Here is a 16,441-nt window from a genome sequence, read left to right as displayed (position 1 = left end):
TTAAAGCATATCTGAAAAATGCATGGTGGCTTCTGACTGCTTCATGTGTCAGAAGAGAAACTTGAAGTATCAAATAAGACAGATGGAAAGTAATTTTTTTATATATTTTTATTTAAAAAGGGAATCTCTCCTGTTGTGGATCTGAAGGGACTGAAATTCAGATGCTATTAGTTCTCCTTCACAATGTTCCTTTGGGTTAAAAGTTCCTTGATAGTCCTTAATTCCTGAAGTTGTTCCCGTAGAGCTGTGAATCTACAGTGTGATAAGACCATGTCCTACCTTGTACCTGTAATACAGTACTTGTAGGACATCTTGATCTCATGCCCCTGTGAGCTTAGCTGAAGCCACCTCCTTTTCCAGTAAATCTCTAGATAAGCAGATACTGCTAAGTTAATGTTTAAGTAAAACAACAACAAAAAAAAAGCCCAGAAACTTAATAGTCCCACTACTTGCATTTTGCTCCCAGTAGGTCTATGCTCTTTAACTAGCTTGTGTGAGCCATTATAGTGCATGAATAAATAAAGCCACAATAGGATTCCACTGGCTTTCATGTATCACTCCTTGATGAGTATTGTATTTTGAAAAGGAGAGGATATGTGGACAGGATGGGGATTAAGTTTTAAATCTTAAGAATTTTAACTATAGCTGAAAATTTTTCTGTATGCAAATGATTTAGTGCACAAGTTGGCCACATGACTAGTTGTCTAAGCAGTAGATACTGTAATACAGTACAGTCATCTCAAGTCATGTCTCTTTTGATACCTATTCTTTATATTTACCTCAGTGCGTGCCGTTGTTTGTACCCTGAGGGAGTATTATTGTTACCACATCAAATGCTCCCATTGGTATATTTTTGGATTCCATAGCTGGACATGATGGTGGTGGTTTTCTGCTGTAGGACCAACTGTGACATGGAAAGTCCTCCTTTCTCTCCCTCCTCTCCCGTCTTCCCTGCGTTGGAGGGGAGAGCTGGTGGTGTGTGGTTTTTGTTCATTTAGCTGAGGTGTGGTTTCTTTTAGTCTAGTTTGCTGGTGGTTTACAAGACACAATAAATAGGTTGCTTGCCCATGTTCTAATACAGACAAACAAAACAATGGTAAAAAGGGATTTTTATTAGGTTGTATTGAGCAAGTATTTCAAAGCAAGTATTTCCAATTCTGTTTGCTTCTCTAATCTGTTCAGCAATTTCTTGTGGTGTACACCTTGTGTGTTGGGGTTTTTTTGTTCTAAGTTTAAGGAGATTTTGTAAATGTCTTTTAGAATATGTAAACTGTTTCGTGTCTTTTGACCTAGACAGAGTTTTTGTTTGGATGTTGGTGGGTAATTTTGGGTGGAGGGAACAGCAACTCTTGATTTTGGTAGAACCAATTATTCTGTGCATCTACTCTGTGGCTGTTTGCTGACAGGGGACTAGGATCAAGGATTGGGCTGATCCCTCTTGGTCCTGTTTAGTTGAAGTCCACCAAGGTTTAGGGGAAAAGGGAGAAAGAGCTAGTGAAGCTGTATGGTTCCACACCTTCATGTGTCTTCTCGCAACTGTCTTTATATTTTTGGCATTTGCAATAGAACATTAAGACTCAGTGGGGCAGTGTGTCCATGACTTCTCTTTTGAGGCTTTTGAGATGTCACACTTTAGAACATTGATATACAGTGTCACATTTTATTTATTCCATTATATCTCTGGCCCATTTTGTATCTCCCATTTATACTTTGTAATCAGCAAAAATCCCTTTTCCAAGTCCTTGACTGTGTTTTTGAGTTTTGTTTTTTAAATATACTACCGTTAGCTTTTTTTCTTAGAGATTGTAAGGATCTCTTTTTAAATATGTCAGTTGCTCTCTTACTCTTGCAGTAAGAACATCAAGATTCATTGGAAATATGGATGGAGGAAAATAATTTTTAAAATCTGCATATATACAAATAGATTTCTAGGAAGGTGTATGTGCTGTCTTCTAAAATAACCAAGATATTCAAGTTTGGCTTAAAAAATAAGGCTTTAAAGCTATACTTAAGATAGGAAATGTATCTTGGTTTTGTAACTTTTGTAAATTCTGTACTTTGCATTTTAGCAGATGCCTCTGAACTGCTGAGAATGAAATTACTATTGCAACAGCCATTTTAACAGAAAAGATTTAATCAACTCTTTTCCTTTTTTGAAATCATGTATTCAGTCCTGGTTTCTTGAATGACTCTTCATCACAACTGTAATAGAAATCAGTGTGGTGTGGATGCATGATGCACCCAAAGAATCAAGGGATGTAACAACATGTGCTAAAATTAACCATTGCTATTTCAAATGTTTGGCTTTAATTTCTCTGAGTCCCAGATCACCACAAGTGCATGAGGCAACATGAGTTAGCCAGGTGGATTAATACATTACACAATGAGGATTAAAAATACTGAGGGACTCTGCTAGAAAAATACCTTTTTTTAAAATTCATTTTTTCTTGTTTTCCTTCTCTTATCCACTTCAGATTCAGGGGAGTGAATAAATAAACAGTTCAGGCTGAAATCTATCAAGTTTAATGCAGAAGTCCAGAATTCCGCTCTGTTCCCTTAACAAAAGATTATTCTTTTTGTGAACCTTGTATGGAATTTGCAGTATGGTGCTAAATAAGTTAAATCTCAATGAAGAAACTGCAGTATTCAGTATGCTCTGAAGTAGGAAGATCGGAAACAAAATGCGTTGTTATGAAATGTTTGTTGGATGGTATTAAAAAAAAATCAAACTCCAGGTTACATGTCTGGTACAACAAGTTTCTGTTGCTTGATCTGAATTTGGCATAGTGTTCAGTTAGGCCAGAAATTTACATTAATATAAGGGAAAAGCAAATGCCCCCACATCTGTAACTCAGAACAGTAAATTTTATTGTCTGAGCCTTTCTATTTATTTTGATTAGATAGAATCAGATTTAGCTTGTGAGTAGTGGTAATTCAGTTCATTGATTTGGTCCAAGAATATTTATTACAGTGTATGTTATGATCTGATTTTTATTTTCAGTCCTGACAGATACAAGGTACTAGGGTTTTATTAGCTATGGGAGATTTCAATCTCTTAATAGTGTTGCTGAAAGTGTCTTGGGATACTGAGAGATTCTGGCCTACAGTTGGGAAACATGCTTTAACAATTACATGGTGAATAGTGTATAAGGCAGAAGATAGGATTAGTTTAGTTTCCATTCATTCTTAGTTTGCTATTTTTGCTCATATAACTAAAATCAGTTTTCTAAACTCTTTATAATTACTTGAGAGGGAGAGAGAAGTACCTGCACATGTATTTCTCCTTATGCTGGAGACAAGTGGGATGTAGTCTTTTAAGGGTCTACCCTCTGAATAATATAAATGGTATTCAAAGCTCTAAATTAGTCTCCTGCAATCACTAGAAGAGTTTGAGGTTTTCTGGTAATGCCTCTGAGTTACCTATAATTAATATTAAGCAGCTGCAGTTTTTTTATTTTAGCCTAACAGTCTATAGGTTAAGAGTATGGATTGGATGTTCACAATATATAAACATAATTGGTATGTATTGCTTCATGTAGTAACTAAGTTGTCTCATGAATATATTTAAAACTCTTTAAACTTCAAAAATATTTATATGTAATGTTTAAAATTATGACAAATATGTATTGAAATTTGGATTACCTGTTTCTGTGTACATACCTTCATATGTAGAAGTATTCAAGAATTACTTATGTTTCCTGTCCTTCTCATCTGAGGAATATGGGGACCTGAAGCTCATTTTGATTGTGTTTGTGATGAATTAACTTTTGCTAGTTGTAATCTCTTCCATAATAAGCAGTGAAACCTTTATCTTTCTTCAGGGAAGAGGAATTAAAGTATCATTGCACAAAAGGATTAAAAACAGTTTTTGAAAATTGGGGCTCCTTGTCTGTGTGTCCAGCATTGTACTCCATTCTGCTCTAGGACAAAAGAAACTATTACAATAGAAAAATTTGCAGGCTACCTTGCATGCCAGAGAGGGAGTTCTAGATGCATATAGACAGATCAATAGATTAATGCAAACTTAAGATTCAACATGTATTAGCTGAATTTAAAATAGCTTGTTTTCATAAGATACGGGGAGATATAATACATGTTTTCAAAACCAAGATAAAATTACTCTTTTTTTTTTTTAAGCTGCCAGCTAATAAAGATGCCTTCCGAAAGACATGGAACCCTAAATATACGCTACGCAGTCATTTTGATGGAGTGCGGGCATTAGCTTTTCATCCTGTAGAGCCTGTGCTGGTTACAGCCTCTGAGGACCATACTCTAAAACTTTGGAATCTGCAGAAAACGGTTCCTGCCAAAAAGCAAGTATATGGGTTTTTATAAAACATCAGTTGTGTTTTAAATGCCTTTGAAATTTATTAAGTTCTTAAATGTTTTCAGAGTTCTTCAGTAGAGATTTCATGTAGTGTAGTAACTCTTCCTTTCTTTTTCAGGAGTGCCTCTTTAGATGTAGAACCCATCTATACATTTAGGGCCCACATGTAAGTGTTTGACATAGTTAATGCTTGATAAATGTATTGTCACTATCTCATGGATTCATAAGACACTTCAGTCTAAAAGCCACAAATGTATTCTGTTTTTACATTGTATAGACAAGGTCCCTTATACTATGTAAAAACAGGCAAATACTGAGTCCCTGTCATGAATTGCACAGTCCATGATAAAACAAGAACAGGAGGTGGCAAATGTGGTTAGTTGCAATGGAAAGGAGAGATTATAGAAGACAACAATGAAATCACCTGAGTGATGACCATGTCTTGGACTGTGGATTTTATATGATATGTGAAGAAGATAAATAGGTAAAATTTACTAGTCTTTCCTGTATCTGAAGATAACAGGTATGAAAATTCAACATACAGATGCAATCACTGGGACAAAAAAAAAACCAACCCTCATCAGATGTGGAGTCAATGAGTGAAAATCAGGAGATTAAGTGCGTGACTAGGAGAGTTCTGAATTTTTTTAGGGGCTTGAACAAGAATAAGAGGTGAAATTTCATGGCCAGGATAGTCCAGAATAGTAGATATGACTTAATATCCATGCCATACATATGCCTCTCAGGTCTGGGGTAACTTGAAAATCAGTGAGATGATTGTAATCAAGAATTTGATTAATACCTGAGTAAAGTTCTGATAGCTGCAGTCATTTCTTTTGGAATGTCAACCTAGGCTTCCTCCTTTCCCATCTCAGGTTTGCCTGCTTTGTGTGCACACCGTAATACGTATTCTCATTTATGATTGCGGTCCAGCCCAAGATCTTGGGAAAGCAGATTGCGCAAACTAGTCTGAAAAAAGGAAGGATCTTTCTTGTGGCAGACGGTGACAGTGAGCTAACCTGAATGAAACAATGTTAGTAAGACTTGCAAGTTGAACTGGAATTCGTAAAAATACTAGTAATTTTTCAGTTCACCTTAACTGCTTTATTACTGCCTGAATTTCAGGTGCTAATTTTGAATTCTGTGTCCTTCCAATAAGAAGGCAAGAGGAAAAAATGCACAGTCCATAGCCAGTCACAGTAGTTTGAGTGGGCTTTGCTTATATAACTAAAGATCAAGTCTCAAACCCAGTTAGCAGGTGAGCTTCATGAGAGCTCTTTGATAAGTGTGGAAGTGGATAACACTTCCTGTGCTGGCCTTGATGCGGGGAGGGGGGACAAAAACAAACAAACAAAAAACCCAAAACAAAAAAAACTTGATAGAGCTTAATGTCTTACTTTTGCACTTATTAGCTAAAGCATAAAACACTTTTCCTTAAGGCTGGGTGTCTAATTTGCCCTCATGTTTAAATACAAGTGTTCTTTTGAGTGGTAGAGGGTCACCGACCAACTGAATTCTCCTTCAGATCCCTTTGTCTAAATTTGGGCTATTATTTTGGCTTTTGACACTGAGTACCAAAAGGTAAGGTTTGGGGAACCTTTAGTACAGAACTGATACCCAACCTGTGACTCCCAGTGAGACTGGTAACAAAATAATTTTATTATTTTTCCACTTGGGCAGGCTTTGAAAAACATTCCCTTTCAGCCCAGCTTTGTTCTTCACTTTGCCAAACATGTAGATGGATTCGACCAATAGTCTTCCCTGTCACCATCTTCAAATATGTAATTCTAGTTTGCTCATCTGCACTTGAACAACCAGTGAACTCCATATATCCTGTGCATGGCCTGTCAGATCAGCCAGGCATCTAATTTTGGGGGTATGGTTTTACAATGCAGTTAAACCTGACTTAGTAGTGTGTCCAAAGAAGTAGGCCTGCTGCTTCCTTTAGGCTACAGCTTGTGCTTGTCTGATATCACAGCAAACAGGTTGAAGTTAAACCAGTAAAAGTCTAACGTTAGCCAAAAAGTACTCTTTCTGGGATCATTTTTCTGAACAAGTTTACTGGAGCATAGGTTACTGTCAGTTCCTAAAATAGGATGAGAAAATAGTTGCAGGGAAGCAGAGGGGGGGCTACAACCACCTCTTTCAGTGCAGCTAGCGATTAGATTGGCATAGATGCACTGTAAAAACTCACTGTTTGTAGATTTAGTTACTGAAATAAGATTGTTCTTTGAATTGCTTGAATTTTGATAGTTTTACTTAATTTAGTATGAATATTTTAATACAGGTTGGTATCGCTTATTGACACTTAAAAAAAATAATAAAACTCCAAAGAAACAATTTGGTTAAAACCTTTTAAGAACTTAGTCCAATCCAACTTCTTTTTGAAAGTAGATAGCCAATTTTCACTTCTATCCTGTAGGCAGGATCAATAAACTTTTCCTTTGTCTCCCAATAGTGGACCTGTATTGTCATTGGCAATTAGTTCCAATGGAGAGCAGTGTTTCAGTGGTGGTATTGATGCAACCATCCAGTGGTGGAACATGCCTAGCCCTAACGTGGATCCGTATGATACCTATGGTAAGTACCTTTTAAAAGTTACACAACTCATGTCCATTTTCTTCAACACAAATTTTCTGCTTGACGCTAACCTGTTTTTTAGAGCTTTTGTGAAATGTAACTGCCATTTATCAACTATCTTGTGTTTTCTCTACTTTTTGTGTGTGGTAAACATTAATTATTTATTCCCACTTGCCTCGGTGACATACTTTGTATAGACCTATAACAGGAAGACCGGCAATTTCTGAGGTTTAAACAGTAAAGAAAAAATTAATTAAAACTCTTACTTTTTAAGAAGCATGCTTACTACTTTGAACCAAAATCACAAGTTTTTGAATTATTATTTATTTCTCCTGAGGGGAAATTATTAGAAAACGAAGGTAAGAGTACTCAAATTCTATGTCCCAAGTTTCTGATTTGCATCTTGGTTCCCATAAGTGATGTCTCTAAAATTAAAGAGCTGATAACTGCGTGGCAAACTGTGCATCACTACCCTGCCATTGATGGCGATCAGCTTTCTGTGTTTAGTGTAATTCTGAGGGTGCAGTGCCATGGTTGACTGAAGTTTGAATGGGACAGAATCAAGATTTCTTCCTCTCTCCCTTGCATCAGTGTAGTGAGTGAGCTAATACAACACTCAGGCTGCGTAATGACAGAACCGTCTCTACACAGCTAATAGTTATTTTTTAAAAAGAGCTCTAATAGGATGGTTTTTCTCCCTAAAGCTTGTTAGCAGGGTTTTGAGTTGCAAGACCAATTTGTTTTTAACTTCCTGCAAAACTAAATTTTAGTGATCTATTTGGCTTTATTCCTCTCCATTTATCTTTTTCTCTTGCTTCTGTACTCAAAGCCTGGTAGAGAATAGATCAAAAACCCCTCTATAAAAGACAACTGTAAAGTATCAGGCAGAAGAAAATAAGAATGTGTTTACCTGTTCCACAACAGAAACAATCTTGTTTCATTATTGGGGTGCCTGAGAGTTTTAGAGCATGCCTCTGTGTCAGCAGAGTACGCTGAGTAAAAACAGCATTAGGCATCAGTGTTTAAGTGGAAAGCTGATTTTGTTAGGTGTTGTTGCCCTTGTCACAGCCCTTCCTCTGTACAAGTATCTTTAAGATGGTGAATTTGGAGGGAAGAAGCAAGTGCCTCAGAGAGGAGGTGATAACAAGTGTGTATCATTCTGAAAAAGGGGACATAGATGTTTGTGGGGTTTGGTTCTTTTGCTTGGTTTGGTGGGGTTTAGTTTTTTTCTTTTTTGGTGGGCTTCTTTGTTGGCGGTTTTTTTCAGCGTGGCAGTGGGGTGAGAAAGCTGGCAGTGGTTGTGCAAAATGACTTCCTGTCTAATATTCTAGCTGTTGCTTAAACAGTAAGGGCTGGGGGATATATAACCGTTTTATGTGGACTTTAATTTATATTGAGGTACAAGAAATACATATTCAATGTTTCTTCACTAAAAAGATTTTATTTCTGAACTTTTGGTTTTTTTCCAGAGCCAAACGTTCTAGCTGGCACATTAATTGCTCACACAGATGCAGTCTGGGGTCTTGCTTACAGCGGTGTAAAGAATCACTTACTATCTTGTTCAGCAGATGGCACTATTAGATTATGGAACCCACCAGAAAAAATGCCCTGTATTTGCACTTACAATGGAGAGAAGGGTAAGTTTTTGCAGTGATTTTGAAAATCTGTTACGAGGCAGCTGATGATGTGTCCATTATCACCATTTATCAAAACTAGGTTACAGGACTAAAAGGAAAAGGTCTTTATTAAAGTAATCCTGGTGTTGTAGCATTACTCTAAACAAGGGAATCAAATTTCTTTAAAGTATGAGTATAAAACAAACTAAATGTTTAAACTGTCAATTTTAAGTGTTTCATTCTTTCTAAAGGCAGTATTTTTTTCTCTTTCTAGAGCATGGAACACCTACATCAGTTGACTTTATAGGTTGTGACCCTGCTCATATGGTGGCATCTTTTAACACTGGCAGCACAGTCATCTATGATTTAGAAACATCGCAGTCAGTGGTGATGCTTTCATCACAAACAGAATCTGGTAAGTAAAGCTCTTCTGTATTAAATAGCCATCTTGGATGAGGTAAATTTATCCAAGTTTTATTATATGGTGAATTAAATTAAAAAGTTTTGCTCCTTTCCTGCAGCATGCAATCTGAAAGTTGGTTAGAGGCTTAAAGATGCTTGGAACAGACACAATGGAAAAGATTGTGATTAGCAGGATTTGAAAGCGGTTAGAGATAGTGAAAGCAATAGGGTTTTTTTCTCTAAGCTAAGGTTTCTCAAGATTCAGTTGTCTAAATTGCATATTAAAAGACAGTTTTCATTACACAGCCTAGACATGGAGAATATTAAGGTAAGTAAATAATAGAATTAAGCAGATTATTAGTTTGGTTGCAATTAAACACTTTCTCCTGTGCTACAAAAACAGTGCTGCGAAGAGGTAGCTCTTTAAGAATTATATGTATATGATGAAACTCTAGAGGACCCTTCTTTTTGTGAGCCTACGGAGTGTTTCATGAGGAAAACCTCCAGTTTCTGTTCATTCCTTTCTTTGAAATGAGATCTAAATGATAATGCAAGGGGAGAATTTGTTTCTTGCCTCCAAGTAGTCCAGTTTACTTAGTGATTATACTTACAGTATTAAGTAGCTTATATAAGACTTCAACACAGATTACAAAACTGTGTAAAACCTATATTCTAGGTAGCTTGTGCAAAAACTGGCATTGACAGTGAGAAAGAATATCACAAATTGGAGAAATGCCTCCCCTAGTTTGTAGAGAGACTCTTAAATGAAATCAAAAACAATTAAGCACAGAAATTAAAGGAACAAGCTTTAAAACACTGGCATATCAAGATAAGAAATTGTTTTTTAAAGAGTGTTCTAAAAACTTCTAAAGAGATTCTAAATCACAGAGTCACAGAGTGGTAGGGGTTGGAAGGGACCTCTGGAGATCATCTTGTCCAACCCCCCTGCTTGAGCAGGCGCACCCAGAGCAGGGGGCACAGGAACGCGTCCAGGCGGGGTGTGAATGTCTCCAGGGAAGGGACTCCACAACCTCCCTGGGCAGCCTGTGCCCCTGCTCTGGCACCCATCATTGTTTAAGCTGAAATAAGACATAAATGCATCCAACAGAATCTAATAGGTTAGGTTGACTTCAGTTATTTGGATTCTGGTTTTGGGTTTTGGTTGGGGTTGGTTTTTTGTTGTTTTTTCTGTTTTTTTGCTAAATATGTTTTGATGTGGAGGTGTAAGAGGTGTATGCTAAACATATATGATAGATGTCACAGTTTGTTTCTACTTGGCTAGTGCTGCCCTGCGGTACTTGCTTGGTTTGCTTGCTAGCATACTCAAGAATTTTTCATATATATACACCACTTGTACAGTGTACAGCTTTAACCTTATAGTACATTTGCTAGAGTATACCTGGCTTAGCCCCATCCTGTGAAGCAAGAAAAGAAACTATTTATTTCTTAGGAGATTCATTGATGCTCTGCCTAAAATGTTGTTATATATTATTAGTTAATATAGTAAGCTAAAGTGTAATGCTAAAATATTCTTCTTTTAACTTTAATCCTTTAAGGCAGGTAAATATTTTTTATTTTATTTTCAGGTGTACAATCAAATAATCATATTAACAAGGTAGTAAGTCATCCCACACTTCCTGTAACTATTACAGCACATGAAGATAGACACATCAAATTTTTTGACAACAAAACGGGTAAGGATAAAGAGAACCTAACTTGTATGTATGAATATGTGTAAAGTAAATCTGGATGGACATAAGGAGAAGCCGTTTGGAGAAAACTTGCTTGTGATACAGTTTCATACAAGACAACTTTTGGTGTTTTTAAGATTAAACCTCTTCAGTACCTTTTCTACTGAAAAGGTACTGAAATTCTACAATACCCATTGTAACTGTGACTTCAGCAGTCACAAAATACTTTCTCAAAATAGGCAGAGATAGTTGTGAGGGACAAGAAGGTCCTCCTAAGTTAGTGCTTTGATAATTTGTATAATATGCCTACCATTTTCTTCCTGGGTTCATAACTTCCATGCTTTTAACTCTAAGCATGTATCAGTTATGTTTTCAACTCTCAGTAGCAAAGAACATTGCTTAGTGCCTACTAGGGCAAGAAATAACCCTAAAGTCATTGTAGTAATGGAATCCTGTGTATCTTAAGTTGCTGATTAAGTTCATAAAACAGAAAAGGATCTGGAGAAAAGAGGGTAAAGAACTGCACAGTTTGTTGTGACAAAAAGGTTGGAATAACTGTCAGAATGAACATAAGTTTTTCCCATTTGTCAAATTATCAGTCACTTCCTGCATGTTATCCTGCCAAAGTTGGAAGGAAAAGGAAGATCAGCATAAGCTGAATTTAAGTAAGCACATGTGCAGAACCCATGTTATAAATGTGTTTGGTTTGGGTGGGGTGTTCTTGAGGGGTTTTTGTTTTTAAAAGCAAGAAGCAAGAGGTTGGGGGTTTTCCCCCCCCCTTCTCAGCTGCCATGAATGAATGTGTTTGAATTGTGCTCATTAAATGAGTTGCAATGATTGTCCTGAAATGAAAATATTTTACTTTAAAGAAACAAAGATGTAGAATAAGGCAAAAAAATTTTTGCATGAACAAATAATTGGGTCAAGGACAGAAAGCAGAAGGTAGAATTAAATGGTAATTCTGTAAAATAAAAAAAATACCAAGTCCTGGAGGGATCAGCAATAGTTCAACATAATAGGAATCATCTGGACAGGGGAGGGTATGTTGACAGTTTACTGACATTCATTAATTCAGGATGTTAAAGATGAAGGCTGACGAAGAACGGAAGATCCTCATAAACTTAAGAGCAGGCAAATTAAATTCCATGTGGATAAATGTGAAATGATGCATGTAAGGACAAACAAACTTTATAATATGAAATAATAATCACTGGGCTGACTGTTCTTACTCAAGGTAAAATCTCAGAGTTATAAAAAGAGGTTGGATGAAAATGTTGGTTTGGCACTTAGCTGTCAGAACAGCAAAATGAATGTTAGGAGGAAGGAAAGGAATAAACAAAAAGAATCATCATTAGTACTTTTGTATGAATTCTTGATGTATCCCATATGTACTTTGTGTTACTCCAGTCTCCCTTGTCTTAAAAGGGTTATAGCCAAATTAAAATGTTTCAGAGAATGGTTAAAAAGATGATCAGAGACTTTCAGTAGCTTTTAGCTTCTTCAGGAAGAATCTTAGAAACTAAATAGGCTGAGGTTCTTCAGGAATACAGGCAAGTGGGCAACCTTCCTCATGTTAGTCATGGTCTTACAGGAATTTTTTTGCTCTCTTTGCTAATACATAAACTAAGGTTCAGTTGATAACACCCAACAGATGACAGGTTAAAATAGAAAGAGGTGGTGGTTCTTATAACGTCCAGTTAAACATTTTGGAACTCCTTCCAAAAAGTGTTTTGAGATGCTAAAAGATGTTATTAAGAGTCCAGGAGTGGAGGCCACGCCACACTCACTGAAAAGAAACTCATTAAGAGTAGTTTAATGCAGAGATAGATAACATCTCGGTTTGTGACGTAACAGAACAGTTAATTATTAGAAGCTGGAGAGTATTCTGGGCAAGTATCCCATGTAGCTGCTTTGGTTTTATTTTGTTCCCTGCTTTATCACCGATAGCCTCTGTCCTAGCAATGATAGAGTTAGGTGGACCTTTGGTATGACTCAGTAAGCCTCTTTAAAAAGCTTCATCAACACTTTGTCCTACTGGGGCAGCTATGAGGACATTTAAGGGACTCAAAATTGAGGTTCTCACCCAATCGTTTTAGGATTGGTCGTCTTTGTCACTGATGTCAGATGGATAAAGAGTGCTTATAATGAGAATGCCTTTTTGGGGGTTGTGTGTCATTTACCAATATGCATATGTAAGAGTCTGCAGTTGAAACTTAATAATTTCTAATACAATTGAATCATTTTGATATTATTGGAATCTAAAATGTAAGCATGTTATTCTATATTGCATTTAATGGGATTGTTGTTTTTAAAAGAAACAATACTTCACAGGAAATTCACTGTTTATTTTGCTTTTAGGTAAAATGATCCATTCTATGGTTGCTCACTTGGATGCTGTCACAAGTCTAGCTGTAGATCCTAATGGAATCTATTTAATGTCTGGAAGTAAGAGTTTTTTCATATTCTTGTATGCTCTATAAATTTTGCATTGGTGATGCACTGAAGACTGACAAACCTAACTCTGTCTATTGTCTTTTCTTCTTTTTTTCCTAAACAGGCCATGATTGTTCCATTAGGTTATGGAATTTGGACAGCAAAACATGTGTGCAAGAAATAACAGCTCATAGGAAAAAGCTGGATGAGTCAATTTATGATGTAGCATTTCATCCATCAAAAGCATACATTGCCAGTGCAGGAGCTGATGCCCTTGCCAAAGTATTTGTGTGACACAGCAGAACAAACCTGCATCGTAACGGCAGGTCTGTTTGGACAAAAAAGAGGGAATGCGTCACTGCCATCAATGATAAGGTTACCAATAAGACACTACATCTGATCTGCCTGGGTGAAGGCTCTTATGTGGGGCAGGTGTAAGTTGGTGAAAGGTCACCACATCTTGAACAATGTCAGGCTCATTCATTTAACTGTAATTACTGTATTTGGGGGGTGGGGAGAAACACAAAAAAGAAAACCAGTATTTGTAGCCTTGACTGGATATGATCTGAGCGTATGTCTGTTCTTTAGGTGTCTTTAAGCAAACGTGGAGTCTGATCTTACAAAAGACTTTTATTTTGGACTCTGTGTGCTGCCTTAGGGTTAGGAATGTGGTGCTCTTGTGGGGGGAAGTGAGCTCCAAGAGTAGCTTTCTTTTCATCTCTTAATAATCTTCTGTTTATCAGTTGAATGCCACAGATTCCCCTTTTAAACTTTTATTTTGCTTTAAAGAAAAGGAAATTTAACTTAAAATATTTTAGCATTAGTTGCACAAAATGTTTGGATAAAATTCTAGTTTTTATAAGTCTTTTTATATATTTAGCCTGTCACAACAGTGCTCAAGATTGTATTGATAATGTTTTCCTGCATTATAGAACCCTAAAACACAGAGATCTCACTGACCCGCTGCCGTGTAACCACAATCTTCCCTTCTTTTGCCTAATACAGCTCAGCTAAGTCCTTGCATAAGGATGCTAATTCATCATCATCGCATAACTGTCTTCATAAATAAAGGACTGTAAAATGTGTTCAAATGAAACACAGAGGGTTTAACACCCCCAAATGAACTCTTTAAAAAAAAAAAAAAAAATTTAATCTTGGCATCCTATCACTATGTGATATTTTGTACATCTTACTGTATTTACGAGTTTATTTATCAAGGATTACCCATCTTGCTAATGGCCTATTGTTATTTATTTCACTTTTTGTTGGTCTTTATATCCTTTTATGTAGTGTGTTAAAGGGCCCTGTATATCTCTTATGGCACTCTTTGAACAGTCTAAAATAGGTGAGAAAATGGGACATTTGATAATTCTAAAGTTGCAAACCAAGAATTTCTTTTTCCTCTGGTTAAGTACCTGGAGTGGAGTTGATTCCAAAAAACAACCTTGTTTCAGAACTTTTGGAGTGAAAAATATTTTTATTTGCGTTTCAAATAGAATACAAAAGTAGTTGGTTCAAGATTCATAAATCTGCTGTGTTTTGACTAGTTATTCCCTGCTTTTATTTTATTTTCAGATGTGCTTCAGTTTATGGTGTAACTAAAGATTTTGTTTGTGTAATGCATGATTAATACAATAAAGTATTTTTTCTAGTCTTCCACAAAACTTTTTCTGATCAGTTTGCGAGTTTTGATGAGTTTTGTAAGGTTTCTGTTTTACAAACTATGAATCAGCAAATTTTTAAGATTGTACCACATAGCAAAAGTACAGCTGTTGAAAAATAATGTATATAAAATGCATATAATAAATATTAAATGGTGTACCTGTATGTTACTGTTGGCTACATTATTTTGTGTTGCACAGTTTGAAAGTGTCATTCTATAAATTACTAAATTAGGTCTAAATCTTAGCAAAATGACCATTTGTTTATTATGCTTATAAGCTGCTTTGCTTTTGGAAAATTGTAATAACTGTCTGGATGTCAACCAACTGTTCCATTTCAAGCAGCAGTACCCACATATAAGAACATGTTTCCACAATATTTTTTAAAATTTTTACAAGAACAAGTTGAAAATTGCTAGTATTGTTCTCAGAGCCTTCATAAGATGGTAATCACTGTTCTTCACTACGTCTGTATATGAAGTGATTCTCAAATGATTTTGGAGCCAGAAAGATACTGTTTTTATTTCAAACTGCCACTGAATCATTGTGTTGAATAAAACAAAAAATTGCTTAAGATTTGCCCATATGTCTGATGTTACCTGTTAACCTTTGTCCATTTCTTTACAAGTCCTCCAATAAAGACGATGCACTAAAGGGCAATCTTTTTGCAAAAGGCTAAGATGCAAGTCGACATTTAGCTGCTCTGTGGTGAGTCACTTTCCTAAAGTGTATCAGCAGAAACAGAATACCACAGTATGAATCTTGAATTTTCATGTGAAAATTCAGTGTTTAGGTATAATTTACCTTAAGCTGGAACATGTTCCTATAATTGGTTGTAACTGCATTGTTCCATGTAAGTTTCCAGTTTTGCAGTGAGAATGTATCTCATGCCATCTCATGTCAAACAAATTAGATTTTTAAAAAAAGGGAAAAAACGGTGCTCATGGTAGGCAGAATACCACAGTTATATTCTGAAAGTAATTTTGTTTTAGTAATAATGTCACGTTGTTTGAAATGTTAAAGTAAATTATTGTATAGAAATTGGAGAATTTTGTCCTTTATCATGAAGATTGAGGTGAGGCCTTTCAGTAACTGCTTGTAGGACACTAAGACTTTACTTTTGAAAGTAACATTCAGCTGATTTGCACTTTTTGTTCCTTCCAGTCTAAAGCATTCAACTAATCAACAGACAAGAGAGTATTTGAATTTTATTGGAAGTAATTTCATAATCGCCTTTTCTGAAGCCAACATTGTTTCTGGCAGCTTTTCCAGGCTGCTGCATTTTAATGCTTAAATGAAATGTGATTGTTTAATAAACATTGCCATGCATAACATTTACCTTTTTTGAATTGTATTAAAATTGAAATGGTAAACCCAAAAATATTTGCTTATTTTCCTTAATTGAATCTTAACTGTCATCTTAGTTAACTAATGCATAGTGGATCAGATACTGTAGTGAGGCTTCATTTATTGAATATTGACAATAATCTCTAATACAGACTTAGTTTATTTACTGTGGGGTATAGCATGCTAAAACCTTTTTTTTGTTTGTTTTTTAGAACAGAAGAGCTGTAGTACTGGTGATCGGGAAAAATGATAGTGCTGAAATAAATGTTTTCATTTAGTAAAAACACCTCAACTTACAAAATGACTGATTTACTTCTCTCTTGTAAGAAAGACCCAAAGGACTTGTATTCAGAACCTGAATATTGCAAGATAGGTAATTGTGTT

General features: G+C 35.9%; 1 protein-coding gene across 3 annotated transcripts in view; it reads left to right on the top strand.

Moving 5' to 3' along the window:
- The window catches only part of STRN3 (striatin 3), a 66,944-nt gene extending 50,900 nt beyond the window's left edge, over nt 1–16,044 (top strand). For all 3 annotated transcript variants that reach the window (XM_064460206.1, XM_064460205.1, XM_064460203.1), the window contains 8 exons: nt 4,138–4,313; nt 4,446–4,493; nt 6,786–6,907; nt 8,377–8,544; nt 8,798–8,938; nt 10,512–10,619; nt 12,975–13,061; nt 13,174–16,044. In XM_064460206.1, the coding sequence (XP_064316276.1) occupies nt 4,138–4,313; nt 4,446–4,493; nt 6,786–6,907; nt 8,377–8,544; nt 8,798–8,938; nt 10,512–10,619; nt 12,975–13,061; nt 13,174–13,343 (1,020 nt within the window). In that variant the 3' untranslated portion in view covers nt 13,344–16,044. The remainder of the gene's footprint in view (nt 1–4,137; nt 4,314–4,445; nt 4,494–6,785; nt 6,908–8,376; nt 8,545–8,797; nt 8,939–10,511; nt 10,620–12,974; nt 13,062–13,173) is intronic.
- Nucleotides 16,045–16,441: the final 397 nt, after the last annotated feature.

The sequence above is a fragment of the Phalacrocorax carbo genome, chromosome 9, assembly GCF_963921805.1.
Source record: "Phalacrocorax carbo chromosome 9, bPhaCar2.1, whole genome shotgun sequence".
In the NCBI taxonomy this organism is placed as follows: domain Eukaryota; kingdom Metazoa; phylum Chordata; class Aves; order Suliformes; family Phalacrocoracidae; genus Phalacrocorax; species Phalacrocorax carbo.
The sequence above is the reverse complement of the archived record's forward strand: the minus strand, read 5'-3'. Positions and strand labels throughout refer to the sequence as shown.